The sequence below is a fragment of the Nerophis ophidion genome, linkage group LG08, assembly GCF_033978795.1.
Source record: "Nerophis ophidion isolate RoL-2023_Sa linkage group LG08, RoL_Noph_v1.0, whole genome shotgun sequence".
NCBI classification, from domain to species: Eukaryota; Metazoa; Chordata; class Actinopteri; order Syngnathiformes; family Syngnathidae; genus Nerophis; species Nerophis ophidion.
The window spans coordinates 64,416,612-64,443,320 of NC_084618.1; the positions used below are offsets into that span (position 1 = coordinate 64,416,612).

Consider the following 26,709-nt stretch of genomic DNA (forward strand, 5'->3'; position numbering starts at 1 on the left):
TGGAGCTCGCTCGCCAATACGCAAATGGCAGAACAAAGGTTACTCAAATAGTGAAAGGTAAGTGTTGTTGTTGTTTTTTAGTAACCAGCAAGCTAGTTAGTAGAACAACTGTGTTTTTATTACTGTGTATTTGATAGGTGCCGTCTGAAATTCAACTATTTATTTTATTTATATATATAATAAAATAAATATATATAGCTAGAATTCACTTAAATTCAAGTATTTCATACATATATATATATATGTATATATATGAAATACTCGAGTTGGTGAATTATACGCCACCCCTCTTAAACACGCCCCCAACCACGCCCCCAAAGACACCTCCACCCCCTGAAATTGGAGGTCTCAAGGTTGGCAAGTATGAGGTAAGGGGTCCCATTTTTAATCGTCCTTTGGTATGACTCGACCAGGATTGGAACACACAACCTACCGATCTCAGAGCGGACACTCTAACCACAAGGCCACTGAGCTTTACCTGCTTTTTTTAGCTGCCTGTTGCGAATAATGTTTCACTATTTAGGATGCACAGAAAAAAGGAAAGGCGTGTGTTCTTGTCACATATAAAGATTATGAAAGTTGGGCAAAATTCCAAAAAACGTAAAAAGCCTTTGTTCTTCACCCTTGATTGGTGCACCGCCATCAAACTTGGGAGCCTCCCAGATGATGGAGGCACAGTCTTCTCCCACCGATGTGCACTTGACATGCTCAGGAGGGTCGGGCACATCTGAAATTCAGACATCAAGATATGACTTACACAGAAGGAGGACATGGTCCATGTTGAATCATGACATCTTTACATACCGACGATTTTCACAAACAAATTGGCCTTGTCTTCTCCAGCGGGGTTGGTCACGACGATGGTGTAGTTGCCCTCATCCTCCCGTTCGGCGCCCTCTATGACGAAGCAACTCAGGTCCTTCCTGCTCTCCACCCTCACGCGCCCGCTGCTCTCTGTGATTGGCTAACAGACAGGAAATGGCATTATTTGGGTTGAGGCTTTTTACAATTGTGTTGCCTTTTCCGCTTCACAGATGCCATGTCTCATGTGGAAATAATGTCTATCAGCCACATTTTTGATGGATGACACACGCTTTGATGAATTGGGGTAAGGCATTTATAGAGTAGGCTCAACCTATTTGAGGAAATATAGCATATGCATCCATGATCACATGTGCTTTAAGGGAGTAGAGTGAAAATACCTTCGTCTAAAGTTAGAAACAGGGTTCATGTTTGTCCTGAAGCTATTTCAGAACAGTGAACCATGCAGAGAAACTCGAGGCCGGATCAAGTTTATATTTCTAGGAACCGGATGGATAACTCAGTGGCAAAATGAGCCCCTTATAAAAATGCATGGCTTTGTAGTGTTATTAAAATGTTGGCAACTGTACGTAGCAAGTGGGGACTTTAACAGTCACTAATTGATTTCATTCAGAAAGTGAATGGTTAGCTCCAGAGACAAGCAGTCACGTGCCATCATGGGAAGAAAAAAAATGTAAAAAGAAAAAAATTTAATTGTTATATGTATCCAGTGTTTATACTTTATAAAGTTATTTTCCATTTAACTTCACCAGTTTTAGATTATTTTTATTCAAAATCGCTGAATTTTCGCATTTGCCGTTCAAATACTGAGAATAGACTTGCGGTGAGTCAGCAGCCAGTTGAGCCTCACCATGGATTGCGCAATGACTCGGCTAACTGCTGGCTGCTGTGCAGTGAGACCGTATTGCTATATGAATTATATTATACATTTCCATAGTTTAGTTAGCTGAGGTATATAATGTACAGTGTATTTTGTCAACAACTGTATGTGTGTAACGTATTTCTTGTGCTGGGCAATCATAAAACTGCTGCGACGACGCATTGTGTGAGGCACCTGTTCTCCCGCCTCATGGTGATAGAGGGCGGTAGTAATCCCAGAGATCGTTCTTGCGTTTACTCGGCTGCAGAAGAAGTGACAACAAGCTACAGTTAGCAAGTCAAGTGCAGCGGCAGCGATCGTTTTTTTTTTCCTCTCCCCTGGACTTTTAACATGGATGCTTACATAAAATAAAACCGTTTTCTAAACTGGACTTTCAATCGAAGCAGGAAGTAATAATTGAAGGAAGACCAACGCCGGAGCTAAAAGGTTTGCTTCTGACAGTGATCTCCATCAAGACAGAGAGACTTTTAAAACTGAAGAAAGATAAGGAAGACTTCTATAAATAAGTTATCGATGCTTTTGTTCAGAAGGAGCGGCGCATGGACTTCATTTAAAAGTAAAGGTAAAACCACCATAATAACGTTTATTTTTTTAATTAAATGTGCTTTTTTGTGTGCTACTGTTTGTATGTGTAAAGAATGCTGGTATGAGCTTTTAAACATAGCCCGTTAACTGCTGCCAATCAAATGGTGAATGAGATACTCTTTAGGGTTCATATGTTTATAAATCTGACTGTGAGGAAGTCAGTGCCTCACTAGCCATGAACCTCACAGCACGTCACTGGTTAGCTACCGTTTAATTATTTTTCCTACATTTGTAGTATGCTGTAGCAGAGTGCAGGTGCATGATGGTGCACTTGTAGCGCTTGGTCAGGAAATAAAATGTATATAGGATAAAATTGGCCCTAGTGTGTGAATGTGAGTGTGAATGTTGTCTGTCTATCTGTGTTGGCCCTGCAATGAGGTGGACACTCGTCAAGGGTGTACACCGCTTACCGGCCAAACCCCCCGCAACCCAGGAAGGGACAAGCGGTAGGAAATGAATGGCACTGATTCTATGGAATGGCTCCCAAACTAAAAGCAATGCAATTTGACTATATTTATCTTTGTAAATATTTTGGGCAGTTTGTGTTTACATCCTCACCACGTCTCCCTTGGACCAGACCACGGTGGGTGCCGGTTCTCCTGTGATCTCCACATCCAGACGCAGCTTGTTGCCAGCCACCAGAATGATGGTGTTTTGGGACACCATGTTTCCGGTAGTGTCCAGGTGGATCTTTGGTGGATCTTGAAGTGGTGACAGCCTGATCATTGCAAGCTTCTCATAATTTTCCTGAGGTCGTTCAAGGGGACTTACCTTGTCGGGGTACGTAGTCGATCTTGATTTCTGTTCCAAGCGGAGGAAGAAACGTTTTAGCGGTGCATGCTGCTGATCAACCACGCCACTTTGGCAATTTCTCTCTCACCCAAGAAGTTGAGTTTGGCGGAAAGAGACAGAGCGTATCCATCAGGAACAAATGTGTAGTCTCCAGCATCTCCCGGCTTTACGTTGTCAATGACCAGACGATGAAACCTGAAACATATTAAAGCCATTTGTTCAAGTACGCATTTCATTTGTTACTGTATGTTCTGTCCCTCATGTGTACCTTCCGATATGAGTCATTTTGATGCGCTCGCTTGGCATCACCTCCACGCCATCTTTAAACCACTTCCCTGTGACCTTTTCGTCCGACACCTCGCACTTGAACACAGCCTGGTCGGTTGCCTTCACTGTCAGATCAGCGATGTCCTGCAGCACCTCCAGTTCCTTTTCTGGACGACGCACAAGACGAGTTCATTTCTGCAATCCTGTTCGTGTCCAATAAGAAGAAAGAAATGGACTCCCGGTAGTACCTTCCACCTCCAGCTCTCCCTTGGTATGCCCGCCATTGGTCCAAGCGTGGTACATGCCGATGTCATCAAGTGTGGCTTCCAGGATGGTGAGCGTGTGCTTCCTTCCGTCTTTCTTGAAACGGAATTTGGCAGAATCGTTATCTTTGAGGATTTCCTGATCCTCAAAGAACCTGCAAGCAAATGTGGAATTTGATATATAGAATTAAAATTACATGGAATAAATACGTCCTCTAGTAAGCAAAAAATACATATGTTAATATATACATGACTACAACAGAAAATACTATATTTTCAAAGTGGAAGTAATATATACACTCCTGGTCAAAAGTTTAAATACATTTGTAAAGGACATAATGTCATGGCTGTCTTGAGTTTCCAATAATTTCTACAACTCTTATGTTTTTGTCATAAAGTGATTGGAGCACATACTTGTTGATCCCAAAAATCATTCATGAAGTTTGGTTCTTTTATGAATTTATTATGGGTCTACTGAAAATGTGAACAAATCTACTGGGGTCAAAAGTATACATACAGCAATAATAATATTTGGTCATGACTGCAAGTTAATCGATGCTAACACGCTTTTTAGGCTACCTTTATTTACGTATGCTTTAACACATCCGACAACCAAAAAAGAGCAAAAAACGAAACAACATCATCTGGTACAACCCACCAAACAGCAAAAACATCTCAACTAATATTGGCCACTAGTTTCTCACTCTGATCGACAAAGGCAACACCCTAAGAAAAGTATTCAACAAGAACAGCATTAAATTGAGCTACAGCTGTATGAATAACATACAACAAATTATTTCAAATCACAATAAACCAATTGCAAAAGGACTGCCTGCCCACAGACTGAACGACTCCGAAACCAATAAGGACTGCAACTGCCGCAGGAAACCTGATTGCCCTCTCAACGGGGGGTGCTTACAAAAATCAGTCATTTACCAAGCAAGGGTAACACGCAAGGACATTAACACATCCGACACGTTCGTAGGATTAACCGAAGGAGAGTTTAAAGCCAGATGGAATAATCACAAGGCTTCTTTTAGGAACCAGAGCCTGCGGAATTCTGCAGAACTCAGCAAGCATATTTGGAACTTCAAAGACAATAATGTTGAATATTCAATAACATGGCAAATTCTTGCATTCAGCACACCTTACAACAGTGTAGTTAAAAGATGCAACCTATGCTTAAAAGAGAAACTGTTTATCATATATCACCCAGACCTGTCATCCCTCAGCAAGCGCAGTGAAATTATATCAGCATGTCGTCACAGACAGAAACACCTCCCAGGTAACACATGAGCCAATCACCACGCCCCTACGACTGCCTGTACCCACCCACTCTGTGCCCTATATAAATCTTGGTATGTGAATGCTTCCATTAAAATCTCCTGACGATTTAGGGAACCCCTCATGAAACAGTTCTGTAGAGATGAAGTAGTCTTGTGATTTTTCCCACACATACATCATATATATATATATATATATATATATATATATATATATATATATATATATATATATATATTGCAGCCCTTTGAGACACTAGTGATTTAGGGCTATATAAGCAAACATTGATTGATTGATTGATTGATTGATATATATATATATATATATATATATATATATATATATATACATACATATATATACATATATATATATATATATATATATATATATATATTGTGTATATATATATATGCGTGTGTGTGTGTGCGTGTGTGTGTATATATATATATATATATATATATATATATATATGTATATATATTTATATATATATATAATATATATATAATATATATATACTTATACTTATATATATATATATTATATATATATATTATACATATATATATATATAATATATATAATATACATATATATATATATATATATATATATAAATTTATATAAATAAAAAGCGAGAGAAAATAGATTAGAAAACACAGATTAACAGAAATATTATTTAAAAGGGGGACAGCGTGACGAAGTTGGTAGAGTGGCTGTGCCAGCAATCTGAGGGTTACTGGTTCAATCCCCACCTTCTACCATCCAAGTCACACCCGTTGTGTCCTTGGGCAAGACACTTCACCCTTGCTCCTGGGTCCTGGTGAGCACCTTGCATGGCAGCTCCCGCCATCAGTGTATGAATGTGTGTGTGAATGGGCGAATGTGGAAATACTGTCAAAGCGCTTTAGGCTCCTTAAAAAGGGGTAGAAAAAGTGCTATACAAGTACAACCCACATACAATTTACCATTTAAAATAAAATGAAAAAAAAAAATACAAATTTATTTATTTATTTTTTGAACTTAGGACTTTCTGTGGGCCGAATTTTGGATGCTAGCAGGCGTAGTTTGACTGCTTTAAAACCAATCCATCCATCCATCCATTTTTTACCGCTTGTCCCTTTTGGGATCACGGGGGGTGCTGGAGCCTATCTCAGCTGCATTCTCTGGGCGGAAGGCGGTGCACACCCTGGGACAAGTCGCTACCTCATCACAGGGCCTTATTTCCATTTTAAATAAATAAAAATATTCAACATCAAAACATGTGTACATACATTTTGATCCAAATGTTGCTCCACGGATAAGATTTTATATTTAAAAAAACAAAACAAAGAATTCAACCTTATGAAGATTGCAAAATTTGTGTCCACTATTTTAAGGCCAAATTTTAATCATAAATCATAGTCAGGTACATATGTTATGTTTTTTTTTAGAAAAACTGCAACATTGTATATTATCCAAAGAGGTTTATTAGGTCTTCAAAAAATAATGCAATTTGTTATGCTTGAAGCCAGACCTGTTTGTTTACATCCGTACCTGACAAATTGCGACAAATTTATAAACTGTATTTTAGTCATTTCATTCAAGTAAATGATTGAAGCACACATGTGGCATGATTAAATGCAGGGTGTACATACTGACCACATCACGTGGGCGCCCTCCTCCGACACCTCAATTTCAAACTCCACTCTCTCTCCACCACCACATGGTAGTCATCATAAGCCTTGGTGATAGTCACAGGAGGCTCTGGGTTACAAATATAACGTTGGTCCGGTCAGCATGGTTAACAGACAGAAGGGGAAAAGATGACGCACCTTTGACGAACACCTCGGTGAAACATTTGTCATCGCCAACCACGCACTCGTACGCGGCGTCGTCGGCCAGGCTGGTCTTGTTGATGGTGAGCGTTCTGACGTTCCCGTTTGTCTCCATCACGTACCTTGAAAATGACACGTTAGATGTCAACAGCCAGTGATGAAGTTGGCTTCTTCTGATCAAAGGCCTTCAAATTTGTTTTCAATGAGCATTATTTGATGTACTAATCTTGATTGATCGATGCTACAATGGTTCTTTATAAGGAGGACCAGGCCTCTATGGCAGCTCTATAGGTTTATTGTGGCCTAAAGAGAATTTGATGGCTGGGTTAAAGGGGAACATTATCACCAGACTATGTAAGCGTCAATATATACCTTAAAGTTGCAGAAAAAAGACCATATGTTTTTTTAACCGATTTCCGACCTCTAAAAGGGTGAATTTGGCGATTTAAACGCCTTTCAATTGATAGCCTGTCGAGCGATGACCTTTCACCCGTCACGTCACAACATGAAGCAATCCGCCATTTTCTCAATCATTTTACACGCACCAAGTCAAATCAGCTCTGTTATTTTTCTGATATCCACACGAGAATGTGTGGATATCCTGCGACACTCAAAGTGGATATCCTGCGACACTCAAAGCAGATGCGTTTCCAACGATAAAGTCACCGAAATCTGCAATATTGGAAAATACACCACTACTGAATCTGCCCGAGTGCGAGCTATTCAGGGACGACGGCAGTCTCTTCCCGCAGACGAGTGAGGTAAACCCCCTGGATGTGATTTATGCCACTTCTTTTTCTGTCTCATTTTGTCCACCAAACTTATAAGGTTGTGCATGAATGGACAAAGGTGAGTTTTATTGATGTTATTGACTTATGTGGAGTGTGCTAATCAGATATATTTGGTCACGGCATGACTGCAAGCTAATGGATGTTAACATGCTATTTAGGCTAGCTGTATGTATATATATTGCATCATTATGCCTCATTTGTAGCTATATTTGCATCCAGCCTTTCCCTCCACCCACATTTAATGCCAAACAAACACATACCAATCGTTGTTTAGAAGGCGATCGCCAAATTCGTCCTCGCTTCCTCCCACGCCGCTGTCTGTCGTGATATGGCTCAAAAGCTTCAGTTTCTTCTTCAATTTCGTTTTGGCTACCTGCCTCCACACTCCAACCATCCATTTCAATACATGCATAATCCGAGTCTGAATCCGAGCTAATATCGCTATACCTTTCTGTGCTATCAGCCATTTTTGTTTCTGTGTGATCACGCTGTGACATCACAGGATAATAGACGGGTGGATATAACGACGGATAAAATCAGGCACTTTAAAGCCGTTTTTCGGGATATTGCGTGATGGGTAAAATTTTGAGAAAAACTTTGACAAATAACATAAGCCACTGGGAACGGATTTTTATTAGTTTTAACCCTTCAGAAATTGTGATAATGTTCCCCTTTAAGAAAAACTACAAAAAAAAAAAAAAACAGCCATGCAATGGGTATGGTCACTTGGTGCTAACTTGCTAGCATGTAAACTGTTAGCATGCTAAGATGTTAGCATCTTAACCCATTTTTTAGGTATAAAACTAAAAGTCATTGATATTACACAGTGCTGTCTCGCCAGCACATTAACAATTAACATGCTAAATGTTAGCGTTTTAGCCAATTTTTTAAGTATAAAATTAAAAACCTGTATATTAAACGTTATGGCATCATAACTAGCACGCTAGCATTTTAGCCAAGTTTATTAGTTACGTATACAACTAAAAGTCATAAATGTTGCTTCTTTTTTGGTGTTGACCCTCTGAACATGCTATCTGTTAGTATTTTAGCCAGTTTTAAGAGAATTTAATGGTTAGGGCTAGAAAAAAATTTAATAAATAAACAGCAATGCAACGGGTGTTGTAACTTGGTGCTAACTTGCTAGCATGTAAGCGGTTAGCATGCTAAGTGTTAACATCTTAGCCAATTTTTTTATTAGATATAAAACTAAAATTAATTGATATTACATTGTGCTGTCTCGTTAGCACAATAACTGTTAACATGCTAAATGTTATCTTTTAGCTAATTTTATAAGTATAAAATAAAAAAACCCTGAATATTAGTCATTATGGTATCCAAACTTGCACGCTAGTATTTTCGACAGTTTTATGAGTATTGTATACAACAAAAAGTCATGGATATTGTTACTTTTTTGGTGTTGACCCGGTCAGCATGCTAACTTTTAGCATTTTAGCCAGATTTAAGAGAATTTAATGGTTGGGGTTGTATATAAAAAACAGCCATGCAATGGGTATTGTTACTTGCTAACTTGCTAGCATGGGAAGTTTTAGCATGTTAGCATCTTAGCCAATTAATTAGGTATAAAACTAAAAGTCATTGATATTACATGGTGCCGTTTTGCTAGTACATTTAGAGTTAACATAATAAATGTTAGCATTTTAGCCAATTTTTTAAGTATAAAATTAAAAACCTGGATAATAATCGTTATGGCATCTTAACTAGCATGCTACCATCTTAGCCAGTTTTTTGAGTATTATATACAACTACAAGTCATGGATATTGATTTTGTTTTGGTGTTGACCCTGTGATCATGCTAACTGTTAGCATTTTAGCCAGTTTTGTGGTACAGAAGTAAAAATCATGGATATTGTTACTCGTAGTTATCTTGATAGCATGCTAGCTGTTAACATTTGAGGCAGTTTTGTAGATAGAAAAGTGAAATCCATGGATATTGTTACTAGCACGTTAACAGTCAACAAGCTAAATGTTAACGTTTTAGCCAATTTTGCAGGTATAAAACTAAAAGCCATAGATTTTTATATATATGCCTTTTTGGAAATTTTATAAGGATCATGGCTGTGGTTAATTGTAGTATTTTTTCAAACATGTTGAGTGTTACATTTTAATCAATTTGTGTTGGTTTAAAACTAAAGCTTGTGGATAATAAGGGATATGAATTGGCATGTCAACTGTTAGCATGTTAAGCGTTAACATGCTAGCATTTAGCCAATTTTTAAGTACAGTATAAAACTTAAAAGTCAGAAATACTGTTACTTTTTTGGTGTTATCCTGTTAGCATTTTAGCCAGTGTTGTTGGTATAAAAGTAAAAAGCATGGCTATTCTTATAGTCATCTTGCTTGTATGCTGAATGTTAGAATTTAGTCAATTCTGTAGGTTTAAAACTAAAAGTCATTGTTATTGTTGCTTTCAAATGAGGAAATGGTGGGATAATACTTAAAATTGAGGCCCTTTGTGTTTAATTTTAGTATTTGTAAAGTATTTTAGCATTTAAATCAAAACCTTTATTAATTATGACATAAGTATGACTTCTGAATTGCAATGCATTGAATTCAACATTCAATTGAAATTCCATTAGCATGATAGCATTTTAGTCAATTTTAAAAGGATCATGGATGTTGTTACTTGCAGTTATCTTGCTAACATGCTGAGTGTTACATTTTAATCAGTTTTGTTGGTTTAAAACTAAAACTTGTGGATAAAAAGGGATATGGATTGGCATGTCAACTGTTAGCATGCTAAGTTTTAACATGTTAGCATTTCGCCAATTGTGTAAGTACAGTATCAAATAAAATATAACAAATAGTATTTGTAAAGCAATGTAGTATTTAGGTCAAACCCTTTTTTAAACACAACCTAAGGACATTTTCTGAATTGCAGTGCATTGAATTCCACATTCAATTGAAATTCCAATTGTTCAAATGAATCAAATTAGATATCCATATTGTGCACAGTGGTGCTATCCTTACTGAAAACAATATTTCGAAGCTGGACGTCACTGAATAAACACTTTAAAATGCATATAACTGCCAAACATTAAAAACAAGTTGTTACCATGGATATGCAGTCATGGTCAAAAGTTTACATACACTTGTAAAGAACATAATGTCATGGCTGTCTTGAGTTTCCAATCATTTCTACAACTCTTATTGTTTTGTGATAGAGTGATTGGAGCACATACATTCACAAAAAACATTCATGATAAATTTCTTGGTTTTCTGACATGGACTTGTTTCTTCAGCATTGTCCACCTGTTCTCAATGGAGTTTAAGTCAGGACTTTGGGAAGGCCATTCTAAAACCTTAATTCTAGCCTGATTTAGCCATTCCTTTACCACTTTTGACATGTGTTTGGGGTTGCTGTCCTGTTGGAACACCCAACTATGCCCAAGACCCAACCTCCGGGCTGATCCACCACTATGCTTGACGGTAGGCTTGGGGTTCCTGGGATTAAAAGCCTTACCTTTTCTCCTCCAAACATATTGCTGGGTATTGTGGCCAAACAGCTAAATTTGAGTTTCATCTGACATCACATGTACAAAGATAAGACCTTATTGTCAGGCTTGTCCCTGACAGTTTGACTATGTCTTAGTTTTTCCTCTGCATTTGTCTTTGTTTCCTGCCTTTAGTTCCTGTCAGCTGTGGCTGATTAGCACCTGGCCACACCTGGTGTCAATCAGCCAGACACTATTCAGACCTGCTTTCTCCTCCAGTTAGTGCTGGATTATTGTCGCTAATACCTGTCAATGTCGTGCTACTACTTGTCGTTGTTCCTGTGTGCCGTGGACTGCTTCCCGTCTTTTTCTTCCTAGTATCTGTTTGCTGGTTCCTGTTTCCTGTTTCCAATTTGTCCGTTACTGGTTCCTGGTTTAAGGTCTTTTCGTTATTTTTGAAGATTAAATCATGTTTACCTATTCAATGCCTGCCACAATCCCTGCATCTTGGGATTCATCAACAACACGACCTGACACTTATGGAAGAAAGTTCCATGGTCAGAATGGCCACAACACCCAGCAATAAAAATTCAAGCCGAAGCTTGCCGGAAGCTTGTGGACAGTTACCAAAAGCGCCTTATTGCAGTGAAACTTGCCCAGGGACATTTAACCAAATAATAACATTGCTGTATGTTCACTTTTGACCCAGCAGATTTAGTCACATTTTCAGTAGACCCATAGTAAATTCATAGAAGCACCAAACTTCATGATTTTTTTTTGTGACCAACATGTATGTGCTCCTAACACTCTGTCACAGTCATAGAAATGATTGGAAACTCAAGACAGCCATGACATTATGTTCTTTACAAGTGCATGTAAACTTTTGACCACGACTGTAAATGTAACATCTTTCATTCAGCAGGTCTAGCATGCATTTGTGTTCAAATGTTTTCCCTTCACATGAAACATTAAATTAGAGGTCTTATTTCATCTACATTAGCACACATGAGGCATAAGATGTCTTGGCAGTGTGACTTAGTGAGCCCTCTGGGAGGCTTCTTATGGTGGCCTAAAAATAAAATGTGTTGATGGCAGCATCGGTCCAAAGTATGACTTTGTGGAGGAAGATAATTTTAGCGGTGCATTTTTTTTTTTTAAACACTGCCTATCATCAGAGCTCTATGACTAATTTAAAGCCTAATTTTTGCGTGGGTGTGAGTCCAGCATGGAGCTCTGCACACAGGGTGTTCCAAAAAAAAAAAAAAAAAAAAAAAAAAAAGTATGACATGACATGATCATGTGTGTGTGTGTGTGTGTGTGTGTTTTTGAAGCATTTACTTGGCAGAGGGTTTGATCTCTTGGCCGTTCTTCAACCATTTGACCTGGGTGTTGGGATCGATCACCTCACACTTGAGGACGATTCTCTTGCCCTTGTCCACGGTGTAGCAAGACTCCAGCCTCTTCAGGAAGGCTGCAAGAAGCAAAGACGTGGACCGTGTCTCCTCCGGTTGCCCTCCGTCTTTAAAACACTCTACCACCCCCGCGCCCGCCCGACTTACCCTCGCTTTGCTTGGGCTCCACCTTCATCTTTTTCAGACGCTTCAACATGCCCCTCAGGTCGGTGATGCCGTATTTGAAAGCGATTTTCTCATACTCGCTCGGATGGGCACTCTTTAGCAATTCCCACACATCTATCTCCTCCTCCTCCTTTTCAGGCCTCTTCCTAAAAACGTGCGAAAAAATGTCATTATTATCAAACAATTACACAGCGTGTGAATGATTGAATGAATTATTTTATTTATTCCGGCAGACAGACATATATTAGATGGATGGATTAGATTAGATCAGGGGTCACCAACGCGGTGCCCACGGGCACCAGGTCGCCCATAAGGACCAGATGAGTCGCCCGCTGGCCTGTTCTAAAAATAGCTCAAATAGCAGCACTTACCAGTGAGCTGCCTCTATTTTTTAAATTGTATTTTTTTACTAGCAAGCTGGTCTCGCTTTGCTCGACATTTTTAATTCTAAGCGAGACAAAACTCAAATAGAATTTGAAAATCCAAGTAAATATTTTAAAGACTTGGTCTTCACATGTTTAAATAAATTCATTTATTTTTTTACTTTGCTTCTTATAACTTTCAGAAAGACAATTTTAGAGAAAAAATACAACCTTAAAAATTATTATAGGATTTTTAAACATGTATACCTTTTTACCTTTTAAATTCCTTCCTCTTCTTTCCTGACAATTTAAATCAATGTTTAATTGTTATTTTATTTTTGTAAATAATAATAAATACATTTTAATTTAATTCTTAATTTTAGCTTCGGTCTTTTCGCCAAAGAATATTTATGAAATATTTCTTCAAACGTATGCTTAAATTTCCCAAAAATTATTCTGGCAAAATCTCGAAAATCTGTACAATCAAATTTAAATCTTATTTTAAAGTATTTTCAATTTCTTTTAAAATTTTTGCTCTGGAAAATGTAGAAGAAATAATGATTTGTCTTTGTTAGAAATATAGCTTGCTCCAATTTGTTATATATTCTAACAAAGTGCAGATTGGATTTTAACCTATTTAAAACATGTCATCAAAATGTTAAAATTAATCTTAATCAGGAAAAATGACCAATGATGTTCCAGAAATTATTTTTTAAATTTTTTTCAAAAAGATTCGAATTAGCCAGTTTTTCTCTTCTTTTTTTCGGTTGAATTTTGAATTTTAAAGAGTCGAAATTGAAGATAAACTATGTTTCAAAATTAAATTTTCATTTTTTTCGTGTTTTCTTTTCTTTTAAAACGTTCAATTAAGTGGGTTTTTTTCATCATTTATTCTCTACAAAAAACCTGCCGTAAAAGACAAAAAATGTACGACGGAATGACAAACAGAAATACCCTTTTTTTAATATATATATATATATATGTATATACATTTATTTATTAGAGTTAAATTGAGCAAATTGGCTACTCCTGGCAATTTATTTAAGAGTGTATCAAACTGGTAGCCCTTCGCATTAATCAGTACCCAAGAAGTAGTTCTTGGTTTCAAAAAGGTTGGTGACCCCTGGATTAGATAGTACTTTATTTGTTCCTTCAGGAGAGTTCCTTCAGGAAAATTAAAATGTTCAGCACAATCCCATTCAAGATCAGACAAACATTACAGGGAGACAGAACAGGATCGCTGACGGGTCTGCAGGCTTCCAGTGCCCCTTACAAAAAAGGTGAGATACAAGTAAATAAAATAAAATAAAATAAAAAAATCGCTCTAAGCCTGAGCCCTGGAGAGGGGGTCCAGACTGAGGCCAAGGGAAAAAAAACAACAACTCATAGCCATAGTACACATCCCTCTCACATGTGTGTAAGAGGGCAACATCAAACATCAAAGAAGACAAAGGACATGAAAGACATTAAAGCAGCGGATACAACCAGCCACTTCTACATACAGCTATGAATAAAAAGTAAAAGAAACATCTACACTGTGGTGGCCTCCGCGGTGTTCCACGCCATCGTCAGCTGGGGTGGAGGGAGCATGGCCAGAGACAGGAGCAGACCCAACAAAGCAACCAAGAGAACCAGCTACTTCTACATACAGCTATGAATAAAAAGTAAAAGAAACATCTACACTGTGGTGGCCTCTGCGGTGTTCCACGCCATCGTCCACTGGGGTGGAGGGAGCATGGCCAAAGACAGGAGCAGACCCAACAAAGCAACCAAGACAGCCGACTCCACTCTCGACCGCCAACCAACTCTCGGCCAGTGTCCAGTCCACATGGATGAGCGAGGATATGTCCAAGGAGACTCAGGTGTCCGACACCTGCTCACCCAGGCAAGACACCGTGAAGCCTCTCCGTCCCGGCGCTCAGTGCTCATATATAGCAACACTACATCACTCTTTGTAATTGCGTGCATGTGGAAATAGTGTGTCAAAGCTCTTTGAGTTCTTTAAAAATTTAGAAAAGCGATATACAAGTATAACCCATTTACCATTTACCACTTGACAGACATGCAACGGCACCCATCGACAAGGGATACGGGAAAAAAGCAAGAATGCTTATCCTTGTCCCGATCCTAATTTACAATAAACTTATAGGCTGGTTATATATGTTGGTTATATAGTCCACGTTTCAACAGCATATTTGATGGATACATGACCATTTCAGAACAAGTATAACATATGATAATGGATAATAATGACAAGTTGTTTTTTTTGTCAATAGCATTGCGCGACCATGAGATTAGCTCCATCTTGCCTGGGTATCTTTTGTCTTCTGAAGCCTTGTCTGGTGTGTTATGTCCCTTATTCCAAAGTGAGTTATTTTGCACCTGTGTCCCACAGTTAAGATAGTCCAAAGAACTAGTCATGTTTTTGATAGTTTCCCAACAACACAATTTTTACTGCAAGGTTGAACACTCTTAGGCTAGAAGACACCTTAATTTCTCCGCTCACATTGTCCCACAGTTTCACCCCCCTACTATAGATAACGTTTGAGCTTTGAATGTGGAATTTACCATGTTATGTTTTATGATTACAGTTGGTACAAAATGCGGCTGCTAGACTTTTGACAAGAACAAGAAAGTTTGATCATATTACGCCTGTACTGGCTCACCTGCACTGGCTTCCAGTGCACTTAAGATGTGACTTTAAGGTTTTACTACTTACGTAAAAAATACTACACGGCCTAGCTCCATCCTATCTTGCCAATTGTATTGTACCATATGTCCCGGCAAGAAATCTGCGTTCAAAAGACTCCGGCTTATTAGTGATTCCTAAAGCCCAAAAAAAGTCTGCGGGCTATAGAGCGTTTTCCGTTCGGGCTCCAGTACTCTGGAATGCCCTCCCGGTAACAGTTCGAGATGCTACCTCAGTAGAAGCATTCAAGTCTTACCTTAAAACTCATCTGTATACTCTAGCCTTTAAATAGACCTCCTTTTTAGACCAATTGATCTGCCGCTTCTTTTCTTTTTCTCCTCTGTCCCCCCCTCATTTGAGGTCCTCTCCAAGGTTCTCATAGTCATCATTGTCACTGGCGTCCCACTGGGTGTGAATTCACCTTGCCTACTGGGTGTGAGTTTTCCTTGCCCTTATGTGGGTTCTTCCGAGGATGTCGTAGTCGTAGTTGTTTGTACAGTCTTTTGAGACATTTGTGATTTAGGGCTATATAAATAAACATTGATTGATTGATTGAATTTCAGGACACCCCTGAGTTCATGTGGACCATCTCTTAGTGAAAGCAGACTCTGTATATTTGCAGGTTGAGCCCTTTGTGAGGCCATAAACATAACTTGAAGGCAACTGTATTGGATTATATCATGTAGTTTAAGAAAATGACTCACTATGAACAGCTGATTGGTATGAGCTCTATATGGGGCATCATTTAGAATTCCAATTGCCTTTTTCTGGAGCTTAAATAGTGGTTCAATAGTGTCCCTGTATGTGTGCCCCAAAACTTCAGCAAAATACTGTAAATGCAGCAATAAAAGAGCTAAGTAAATCGTTCTTAGTGAATTTTGATTTAGTAATTTCTGCATTTTCCGCAAAATGGAGACACCCTTAGCCAATTTCTAACTGTACTGCTTTCACATGTGGTTTGCAAGTCAGGAGAGCGTCTATCTTAATGCGAGTCGGTGCCTGGTAGTGTTCTCACTTTTTAGCTGCTTTGAGAAGAGCGCTGAAGTCCAGATCGCCGTCATCCTCTCCCGCGTCCCTGTGTGGATGGAAGCATAAATGCAATGAGCGTCAAGCATTTGCACGCTGTCACTTAGGAACACGCACTTACGCTCTCTTAAACGCAGACAAAATGTCCGCCTTCTCCTCTTGCTGTGAGGCTGAAATGGGAGAAGTTGCAGAGATGGCAAATTAGGGGCGACTGCAGCCCGTATCCGCTTTCACTTACCCTCCACGGAGACCTCGAAGGTGGAGCTGTCACATTTGTCTTTGGCCGTCACCTCGCACCTGTAGCCGCCCGCGTCGCCAGGGACCACTTTGATGATCTTCATTTCGTACGTGTAGATCTTTTTTTTAGGGGAGGCATAAGATGTGGATGCATTTTAAAGGATAGCCCAAACAAGACCGAATGTTCATATAAATCAACATTATAAATTATTGTTCAAAGATTTTGATTTATTTTCATTTCATCTCATAGGGACACTGCACATTCGATTCAAGAACTCTCATCACTCGCCATTCAGCAATAGCTGATATCTGTCTATTACCTGACCGCTTCTATGTTAGCTACCTCTCTTTGTTTATAATGTCTATTTTCTGCTTGATTTACTCTCTACAAAAATAAGTTGGGAAATTGTGTTAGATGTAAATATAAACGGAATACAATGATTTGCAAATCATTTTCAACCCATATTCAGTTGAATATGCTACAAAGACAACATATTTGATGTTCAAACTGATACATTTTATTTTTTGCAAATAATCATTATCTTTAGAATTTGATGCCAGCAATACGTGACAAAGAAGTTGGGAAAGGTGGCAATAAATACTGATATAGTTGAGGAATGCTCATCAAACACTTATTTGGAACATCCCACAGGTGTGCAGGCTAATTGGGAACAGGTGGGTGCCATGATTGGGTATGAAAACAGCTTTTCAAAAAATGCTCAGTCTTTCACAAGAAAGGATGGGGCGAGGTACACCCCTTTGTCCACAACTGTGTGAGCAAATAGTCAAACAGTTTAACAACAACGTTTCTCAAAGTGCAATTGCAAGAAATTTAGGGATTTCAACATCTACGGTCCATAATATCATCAAAAGGTTCAGAGAATCTGGAGAAATCACTCCACGTAAGCGGCATGGCCGGAAACCAACATTGAATGACCGTGACCTTCGATCCCACAGACGGCACTGTATCAAAAACCGACATCAATCTCTAAAGGATATCACCACATGTGCTCAGGAACACATCAGAAAACCACTGTCACTAATTACAGTTTGTCACTACATCTAGAAGTGCAAGTTAAATCTCTACTATGCAAATCGAAAGCCATTCATCAACAACATCCAGAAACGCTACCGGTTTATCTGGCCTGAGATCATCTAAGATGGACTGATGCAAAGTGGAAAAGTGTTCTGTGGTCTGATGAGTCCACATTTCAAATTGTTTTTGGAAATATTCGACATTGTGTCATCCGGACCAAAGGGGAAGCGAACCATTGAGACTGTTATCGACGCAAAAAGTTCAAAAGCCAGCATCTGTGATGGTATGGGGGTGCTAGTGCCCAAGGCATGGGTAACTTACACATCTGTGAAGGCACCATTAATGCTGAAAGGTACATACAGGTTTTGGAACAACATATGCTGCCATCTAAGCGCCGTCTTTTTCATGGACGCCCCTGCTTATTTCAGCAAGACAATGCCAAGCCACATTTAGCACATGTTACAACAGCATGGCTTTGTGAAAAAAAGAGTGCGGGTAATTTCCTGGCCCGCCTGCAGTTCAGACCTGTCTCCCATCGAAAATGTGTGGCGCGTTATGAAGCGTAAAATACGACAGCGGAGACCCCGGACTGTTGAACGACTGAATCTCTACATAAAACAAGAATGGGAAAGAATTCCACTTTCAAAGTTTCAACAATTATTTTCCTCAGTTTCCAAATGTTTATTGAGTGTTGTTAAAAGAAAAGGTGATGTAACACAGTGGTCAACATGCCCTTTCCCAACTACTTTGGCACATGTTGCAGCTATGAAATTCTAAGTTAATTGTTATTTGCAAAAAAATAAAAAATTCTATGAGTTTGAACATCAAATATATTGTCTTTGTAGTGCATTCAATTGAATATGGGTTGAAAATGATTTGCAAATCATTGTATTCCGTTTATATTTACATCTAACACAATTTCCCAACTCATATGGAAACAGGGTTTGTATTTTATATTGCAGCTGTTACATATACTGTAATATCGTACATGGTAATTTTTTATATATTGTATGTATTGTATAATATGATAATATATCAGTATATATCATATACTGTATATACACTGCAAAAAGTCAGTGTTCAAAAACAAGAATACAAAAATACAAAAACTAGGGGTATTTTATGTGAACTAAGCAAAATTATCTGCCAGTAGAACAAGAAAATTCGGCTTGTGAACACTTTCCAAATCGAGTAAAATTAGCAAAACTCAATGAATCCAAAAAACCCTTAAAATAAGTATATTTTCACTAATAACAAGTGCACTTTTCTTGGTAGAGACCTTTTTGCTCAATATGTTGAAATATATTCTTAAATTAAGCAAATGTTAGGGCCATTATCTTGACATAATGATATGCGCTCGGCATCACAATTTTTTTTTTCATGCTTGTTGAAGTAAGAAATTATTACTTTAAAACATTAGTTTTATACTTGTGAGTGTTGATGACACCGCTTTGTATCAGTTGATATTCTAGTTTCAAGCATGTTTTACTCAATATTGGTCATACCATCTCAGCAACAAGCTGTAATATCTTACTGAGATAATTTCGGACCAAAACCCTTAAAACAAGTAAAACACTCTGACATAAAATCTGCTTAGTGAGAAGAATGATCTTATCAGACAGAAAATAAGCATATATTACCTTTATTTGAGATATTAAAATCCTACTTAGATTTCAGTTTTAGCAGTGAATTACATATATGATATATTTGATATAGCTACTACGGTATATTTTTGGTCTACTTTAAACCTGCATTATCCTTTCCGTCCTTAAACTTTCCATCCTTTTTAACTGAGCTACTGTGTGGAACAATTTCCCTTGTGGATCATTAAAGTTTGTCTAAATGTCTAATCTAATTAATCAACACTTGAATAAACACACTGCAAAAACTGAAATCTAAGTAAGATTAATATCTCACATAAAGATGATATTTGCTTATTTTCTGTCTGATAAGATAATTCTTCTCACTAAGCAGATTTTATGTTAGTGTTTTACTTGTTTTAAGTTTTTTGGTCCCAAATGATCTCAGTAGGATATTACAGCTTGTTGATGAGATTTTATGACCTATATTAAGTAAAACATGCTTGAAACTAGAATTTCAACTGATGCAAAGCTCGGGCATCAACACTCACAAGTATAAACCTACTTTTTCAAAGTAATAATTTCTTATTTTAAGCATGAACAACAAAATCACGTTTTTGACCCAATTGTGTCTCATAATTAAAACAGATGACAGCCCCCAAATTTTTTTTCTATAAATTTCATTTATAGAAATAAAAAACACATACTCATATGGTAGCACAGTTGGCACGGTACAGTAAACGCGGACAGTTAATATTTAAAAATTTAACATGACATTTCATACTATTTTGAACTATTTTGTTAATGCACATTCATATAAATTCTTCAAAATGACAGTAAAAAAAATTGTCTGGGGGCCGGGCTGTGTATATATATATATATATATATATATATATATATATATATATATATATATATATATATATATATATATATATATATATATATATATATATATATATATATATATATATGTATTTAATTGAGTGAAAGAGTACACACTTGGCACAATGATGTCGTGTTATGGATGGGAAAATGCATGTTTAGACAATATGATTTGCCTGAGAGGCTAGGAGACCCCGAAAGTAACAAGCGGTTGCCTTGATGCCTTTCCATTAAGAACAATAAACTATCTTTTAGTGTAGGTTTGCTGGTTTCAAGAAGTGTAATAATGAGCGCATATCATCATGTCAAGACAATGGCATTTACTTAGTTTAAGAATATTTTTCATTATATTGTGGAAAAAGGTCTAATTTTTTTTCCATCAAGAAAAGTGCACTTGTTATTAGTGAGAATATACTTATTTTAAGGTATTTTGGGGTTCATTGAGGTTAGCTAAATTCACTTGTTTTGGAAAGTTTCGACAAGCCAAATGTTCTTGTTCTATTTGCAGATAATTTTGCTTAGTTCAAGTAAAATACCCCTAATTTTTGTATTCTTTTTCTTGTTTTTGAACACTGACTTTTTGCAGTGCAGTGTAAATGCGCCAGTCAGAGCATAAATGCTCTTTTTAAGCAGGTTTCTAAAACAACAGTGAGACACATAAGATTTTAAAACCACGATGACAGAAATAAGAACCAATTAAATGAGACATCATAAAACCAAATAAATAAGACATCATAAAATAGACAAGACAAGCAGTTGCGATACACAATTACAAGACAATAGACCAGGACAGACAATTCACTCACAGCTTCAAATACGCTGGCCAGAAGCCCACTGGAACATGCTGGAGTCTGGAAACCGTGTTTAATGGTTTAATGGGTGCATGTCTGATTTATTTTTAGCCAGTGTTGAAGTTTTTTTTTCTAAAAGTGGATAGTTATCACAGTCTCTAATGTGGGTGGGCAACCCTTTCCAGGATTGCGTTCCACTTCCAGAGGTGACCATGAATTGCTCAACATGGACCCCGACTTAAACAAGCTGAAAAACTTATTCGGGTGTTCCATTTAGTGGGTAATTGTACGGAATATGTACTGTACTGTGCAATCTAGTAATAAAAGAGTCAATCAATCAGCTTGATTGAAATAATGGACTTTCACAATGTTATGCTAGACCATGGGTGTCAAACTCTGGCCCGTGGGTCAAATTTGGCCCGCCATGTGATTTCATTTGGCCCTTGAGGTAATATCAAATTAAGATTAGAGCTGGCCCGCCGGTATTATACAGGGGCGGTGCCGCTGTAACAACGCATTTGCCAACCCTCCCAAATTTCACTGCCCCTCCCGTAAATCTCCCGGCGCGAGAATTCTTCCGAATTTCTCCCGATTTCCACTTGGACAACAATATTGGGGGCGTGCCTCGAAGGCACTGCCTTTATCGTTCTCTACAACCTGTTGTCACATCCGCTTTTCCGCCATAGAAACAATGTGCCGGCCCAGTCACATGAAATCTGCGGCTTTAACACACACGAATGAATGCAAGGCATAATTGGTCAACAGCCATACAGGTCGCACTGGGGGTGGCCGTATAAACGACTTTAACACTGTTACAAATATGCGCCACACTTTGAAGCCACACCAAACAAGAATGACGAACACGTTTCGGGAGAACCTCTGCACCGTAACACACGTAATACCCAGAACCCCTTGCAGCACTAACTCTTCCGGGATGCTATAATATACACCCCCGCTACCACCAAACCTGCGCCCCCCCTCCAATTTTTATTTAAACTTTATTTGATATGCCATTGATATTTTTAAATCATTATTGATAGGTTGATTGGAAACACTAAATTGGCCCTAGTGTGCATGTTGTCTCTCTATCTGTGTTGGCCCTGTGATGAGGTGGCGACTTGTCCAGGGTGTACGCTGCCTCCCGCCGGAATGCAGCTGAGATAGGCTGCAGCGACCCCAGAAGGGACAAGCGGTAGAGAATGGATGGCTGGATGGATAATTTGAAACTTGACTTTGCATGTCACTATAAAGTTATAGTATAGTATAAGACTTGCGTGTTCAATATTCAATGCAAAACTTTTTGGGATCCCTCTTAAAAGGTTCATTTGTTCAATCTTGGCCCGGGGCTTTGTTCAATTTTAAATTTTGGCCCACTCTGTATTTGAGTTTGACTTGACATCCATTGGATCCGGTCTCCCCTAAAGGAGGGGGTGTTACCCACTACTGCAGTCCTCTCCAAGGTTTCTCATAGTCATTCTCAATGACATCCCACTGGGTTGTGGGTTTTTCCTTGCCCTTATGTGGAATCTGAACAGAGGATGTCGTCGTGGCTTGTGCAGCCCTTTGAGACACTTGGAATTTAGGGCTATATAAATACATTTTGATCGATTGATCAATCAATGACCGAATTTTGTCCTACATCTTGGCGTATTGCAATCACCTCTGGACAAGGCCCTAGTTTCTCCGTCTTTCACTGGTTCTCCTCTGAATGTATTTATCTAATGGTAGAGGTGCAGGCACATTTAAAACTTTAAAGTTTGAGACAAGCATCCATAAAGATCTGGTAGCTATCCAGATCAAGAATGTTAAGTTTTTTTTAGAACAATACAATTGGAGAAGTAAAATCCTGTCAAGGATTTTGACTGTCCTTTTGAAGAGACATTTGGGGCGGTATAGCTCGGTTGGTAGAGTGGCCGTGCCAGCAACTTGAGGGTTGCAGGTTCGATTCCCGCTTCTGCCATCCTAGTCACTGCCGTTGTGTCCTTGGGCAAGACACTTTACCCACCTGCTCCCAGTGCCACCCACACTGGTTTAAATGTAACTTAGATATTGGGTTTCACTATGTAAAGCGCTTTGAGTCACTTGAGAAAAGCGCTATATAAATATAATTCACTTCACTTTGATGGGATTTTAGTACAGCTTCTGTTGTGTGTGTCCAAGTTGTGAAACAATAATTTATATGTGAGAATATCATGGCGTGCATATAGACTTTAGCCATCCTGGAAGTGAGGAATGGTCTTATATGATTGAAATTTGATGATATTTGCGATTTTTTTTTAACATTTTGATTGCTACTTTCACTGCTCCGTGTAAAGGAATCCTACGGGTTTTGAATGTTAAATACCAAATAAAATTGACCTCCGTTTTTGTACACCCCACTTTTCCAACCAAGATTCCACCCAGGTTTGGAAAAGTGTCCTGATGATTGTATGAAATATTGCATGCAACAAATTATTTTGCCGCTTGAGCGCCCACGCCTCAGTGACAGTGATGAAAACCCAGGTGCTACGATTTTAGGATAGGATGGCACTTCATTGTCATTGCACTTAAAAATAACAACACATTTACATTTTCAGCACAAACCCATTCAAGACCAGACGCACGCTGTACAGGGTGACAGAACAGGAACGCTGCTGGGTCACCACTGTGAAAGGTAGGAAAAAGGTGGACCTTGCCAGGTTGCTTGCAGTATGTGAAAACAATCCAGCTTAGAATGTTTGTGTTTGAGCGAGCAAAAATACATTTTTACTTTTCACTCTAATTGTCCATTTCTGGTCATCAAATTCATCATACTTCGCCATGCAGGTCAGACGGTGTCTCCAAGATGTTGTTCAGTTTGTGATTGATTACAAAATCCCAAAAGTCTGAGTGTCCATGTTTTGCCCGCATCAGTTGTGGCAGATTTGACATCTTCCAATTTGTCGATACACCGCCATGCACGCGTCCATGAACGACTGTTCCGTCAGGACGGGCAGGTTACCCCATTCCGAGATCTTGTCACTTTTGTTGAGAGGGCAGTTGATCAATTCCATTGTTTAGATTCGTAGAGCGGTGCAAAAGGAGGCTCCAAGAAAGTTAAACAAGACGGGACAGGAAAACGGCAAGCAGGGCAGAAACTGAGAGTGCCTTTGCCTAGCGCCAAGAGATACTTTTATTACACAGTAGTACCTCAACGTACAATCGTAAGTTTCTGTGTCGGAGCTCTTCACTCAAAACACTTGTATCTCAAATTAAAGGCCTACTGAAACCCACTATTACCCACCACGCAGTCTGATAGTTTATATATCAATGATGAAATATCAACATTGCAACACATGCCAATACGGCCGGTTTAGTTGACTAAATTGCAATTTTTAATTTCCCGCGATGTGTCCTGTTGAAAACTTCGCGGAATGATGACGCGTGCTTGTGACGTTATTGGTTGGAGCGGACATTTTATCCCAGCACCACTCACGGCTAAAAGTCGTCTGCTTTAATCGCGTAATTACACAGTATTTTGGAAATCTGTGTTGCTGAATCTTTTGCAATTTGTTCAATTAATAATGGAGACTATAAAGAAGAATGCTGTTGGTGGAAAGCGGAGGATTGCAGCTGCCTTTAGCAACCAAAACACAGCCGGTGTTTCCTTGTTTGTTGTTTGATATGAAACAGAGCGTTCAAGCGAACATGTTTCCCTACCACATGTCAACCGGGAGGTTTCGATGATTAAATTGTGGTAATAAGTCGGCTCTTACCGTAAACATGAGCGGAGCTTGTGTCGTTCCTCCTGCAGTTGTCAAAGAGGCAGCTGCGACTTTCTTGGCTCCTTCATGGCTTCCATCAGAGACACTTGTGGTCACCACACCCCTCTGACTTTCAGGTATGACTATTGAATCTCACTAAAACACTAGTAACACAATAAGCAGATAAGGGATTTTCCAGAATTATCCTAGTAAATGTGTTTAATAACATCTGAATCGTCCCACTGCAGTCGCCTTTTTTTCTTTTTTTCCTAGTGCTTCACTCTAACTTTCCTCATCCACGAATCTTTAATCCTCGCTTAAATTAATGGGGAAATTGTTGCTTTCTCGGTCCGAATCGCTTTTGCTGCTGATGGCCATGATCATAAACAATGTGAGGATGTGAGGAGCCCTACAACCCGTAACGTCACACACACATCGTCTGCTACTTCCAGTAAAGGCAAGGCTTTTTTATTAGCAACCAAAAGTTGCAAACTTTATCGTCGATGTTCTGTACTAAATCCTTTCAGCAAAAATATGGCAATATCGCGAAATGATCAAGTATGACACATAGAATGGACCTGCTATCCCCGTTTAAATAAGAAAATCTCATTTCAGAAGGCCTTTAAAATCCTGTCTCCTTTTTCATCTCAGCACTGTCCGTCACACGTACTCTCTTCGGTTTGGAAAACAGTTACATCGATCTCTATAAGCTAATGCTGATGAGTAAGACCAGATGTTTATGACATATTTCACAGGAATATTTATCATAAGCAAGTGGAACTTACTAGAAAAAAAAATACAGGTTTTGAGTAAAGACTTCTGAGTTTAAACAATATGATGGTATACTATTTTTGTCAGGATTGTTCTTGAAAAAACAAGTACTGTTAGACCTTACTGCCATTGTATTGTTTATATTTACTTAGAAATTATTTGTGGGGGGGTTTTCACATTGTTTTCAGTGATTTGTAAAATGTAATTTATTTCCAATTGCAATAATGCCAGTGGGTGACGGCAACATTGTGACTTTACATTACTAGTTTGACAATACAGCACAAATTGTTGCGTTACCTTTGTGTTCCTGTCGTAGCTTTCTTTGAACTGCATGTGCTTCCCGGCCTTGCTGCCGAGGTCCAGCCATTTTCCCTTCAACCATTTCATGGTGGGCTTCCTTGTCAGGGTGCTGGAGTCCACCTTTGCAATGAGGGTCACATCCGTGCCTGTCATTAAAACAAACACCGCAAGCTTCAAACAGGGGATAACCGCATTAAATCCAACACATCATCACTCCTACGCGTCTTAACCTGAAACAGCCGTCACATGATCTGCCGGCTTCTCCAGGAAGAGCCCCGTGAGCTCTGTCACCTCTGAAAGAGAATAAATCATCATTAATATCCCTTATATTTTTATTTTACAACCAGGTTTTTTTCTCACTGCACCACCCCCGAAACAATCCAAAGTGCAGCACAAAGCATACATTATTTGTTGACAGTTCTCCAGTCTTGTTTAATAACATAAAAAAAAGAGACAAAATGTCATTCGGACAACGATAACATGACGCAAATGTGGTTTTGTAGCAGGCATAGGAAAAAAGGGCAAACAGGTTAATAAACATCACATATATGTTTTAAAACGTACAAGATATGAATGACAGTATACAAAAAGAACACTTAAATGGACATCGGTACAGAACAACATGGGGTGCAGGTATAAAGGAACATAGTGAACACCATCACGCTTACCCTTCCCTTCAGGTTTGACCACAGCTGATGGAAAAACAATGTGTGATTAAACCTTTGTGTCAGTCAGTGAAAGGCAATTATATCCCTCTCGCTCTCAAAAAAAGATGTA

General features: G+C 38.6%; 1 protein-coding gene across 1 annotated transcript in view; it reads right to left on the minus strand.

Moving 5' to 3' along the window:
- mybpc2b (myosin binding protein Cb) overlaps positions 1 to 26,709 on the minus strand; it is a 69,855-nt gene that overhangs the window by 12,920 nt on the left and 30,226 nt on the right. The window contains 17 exon segments of the mRNA XM_061909341.1: positions 623 to 727; positions 805 to 964; positions 2,846 to 2,988; positions 3,059 to 3,088; positions 3,168 to 3,274; positions 3,348 to 3,513; positions 3,595 to 3,764; positions 6,538 to 6,595; positions 6,598 to 6,642; positions 6,711 to 6,835; positions 12,295 to 12,427; positions 12,516 to 12,679; positions 16,600 to 16,659; positions 16,732 to 16,780; positions 16,849 to 16,966; positions 25,930 to 26,078; positions 26,163 to 26,225. Coding sequence (XP_061765325.1) covers positions 623 to 727; positions 805 to 964; positions 2,846 to 2,988; positions 3,059 to 3,088; positions 3,168 to 3,274; positions 3,348 to 3,513; positions 3,595 to 3,764; positions 6,538 to 6,595; positions 6,598 to 6,642; positions 6,711 to 6,835; positions 12,295 to 12,427; positions 12,516 to 12,679; positions 16,600 to 16,659; positions 16,732 to 16,780; positions 16,849 to 16,966; positions 25,930 to 26,078; positions 26,163 to 26,225 — 1,845 coding nt within the window.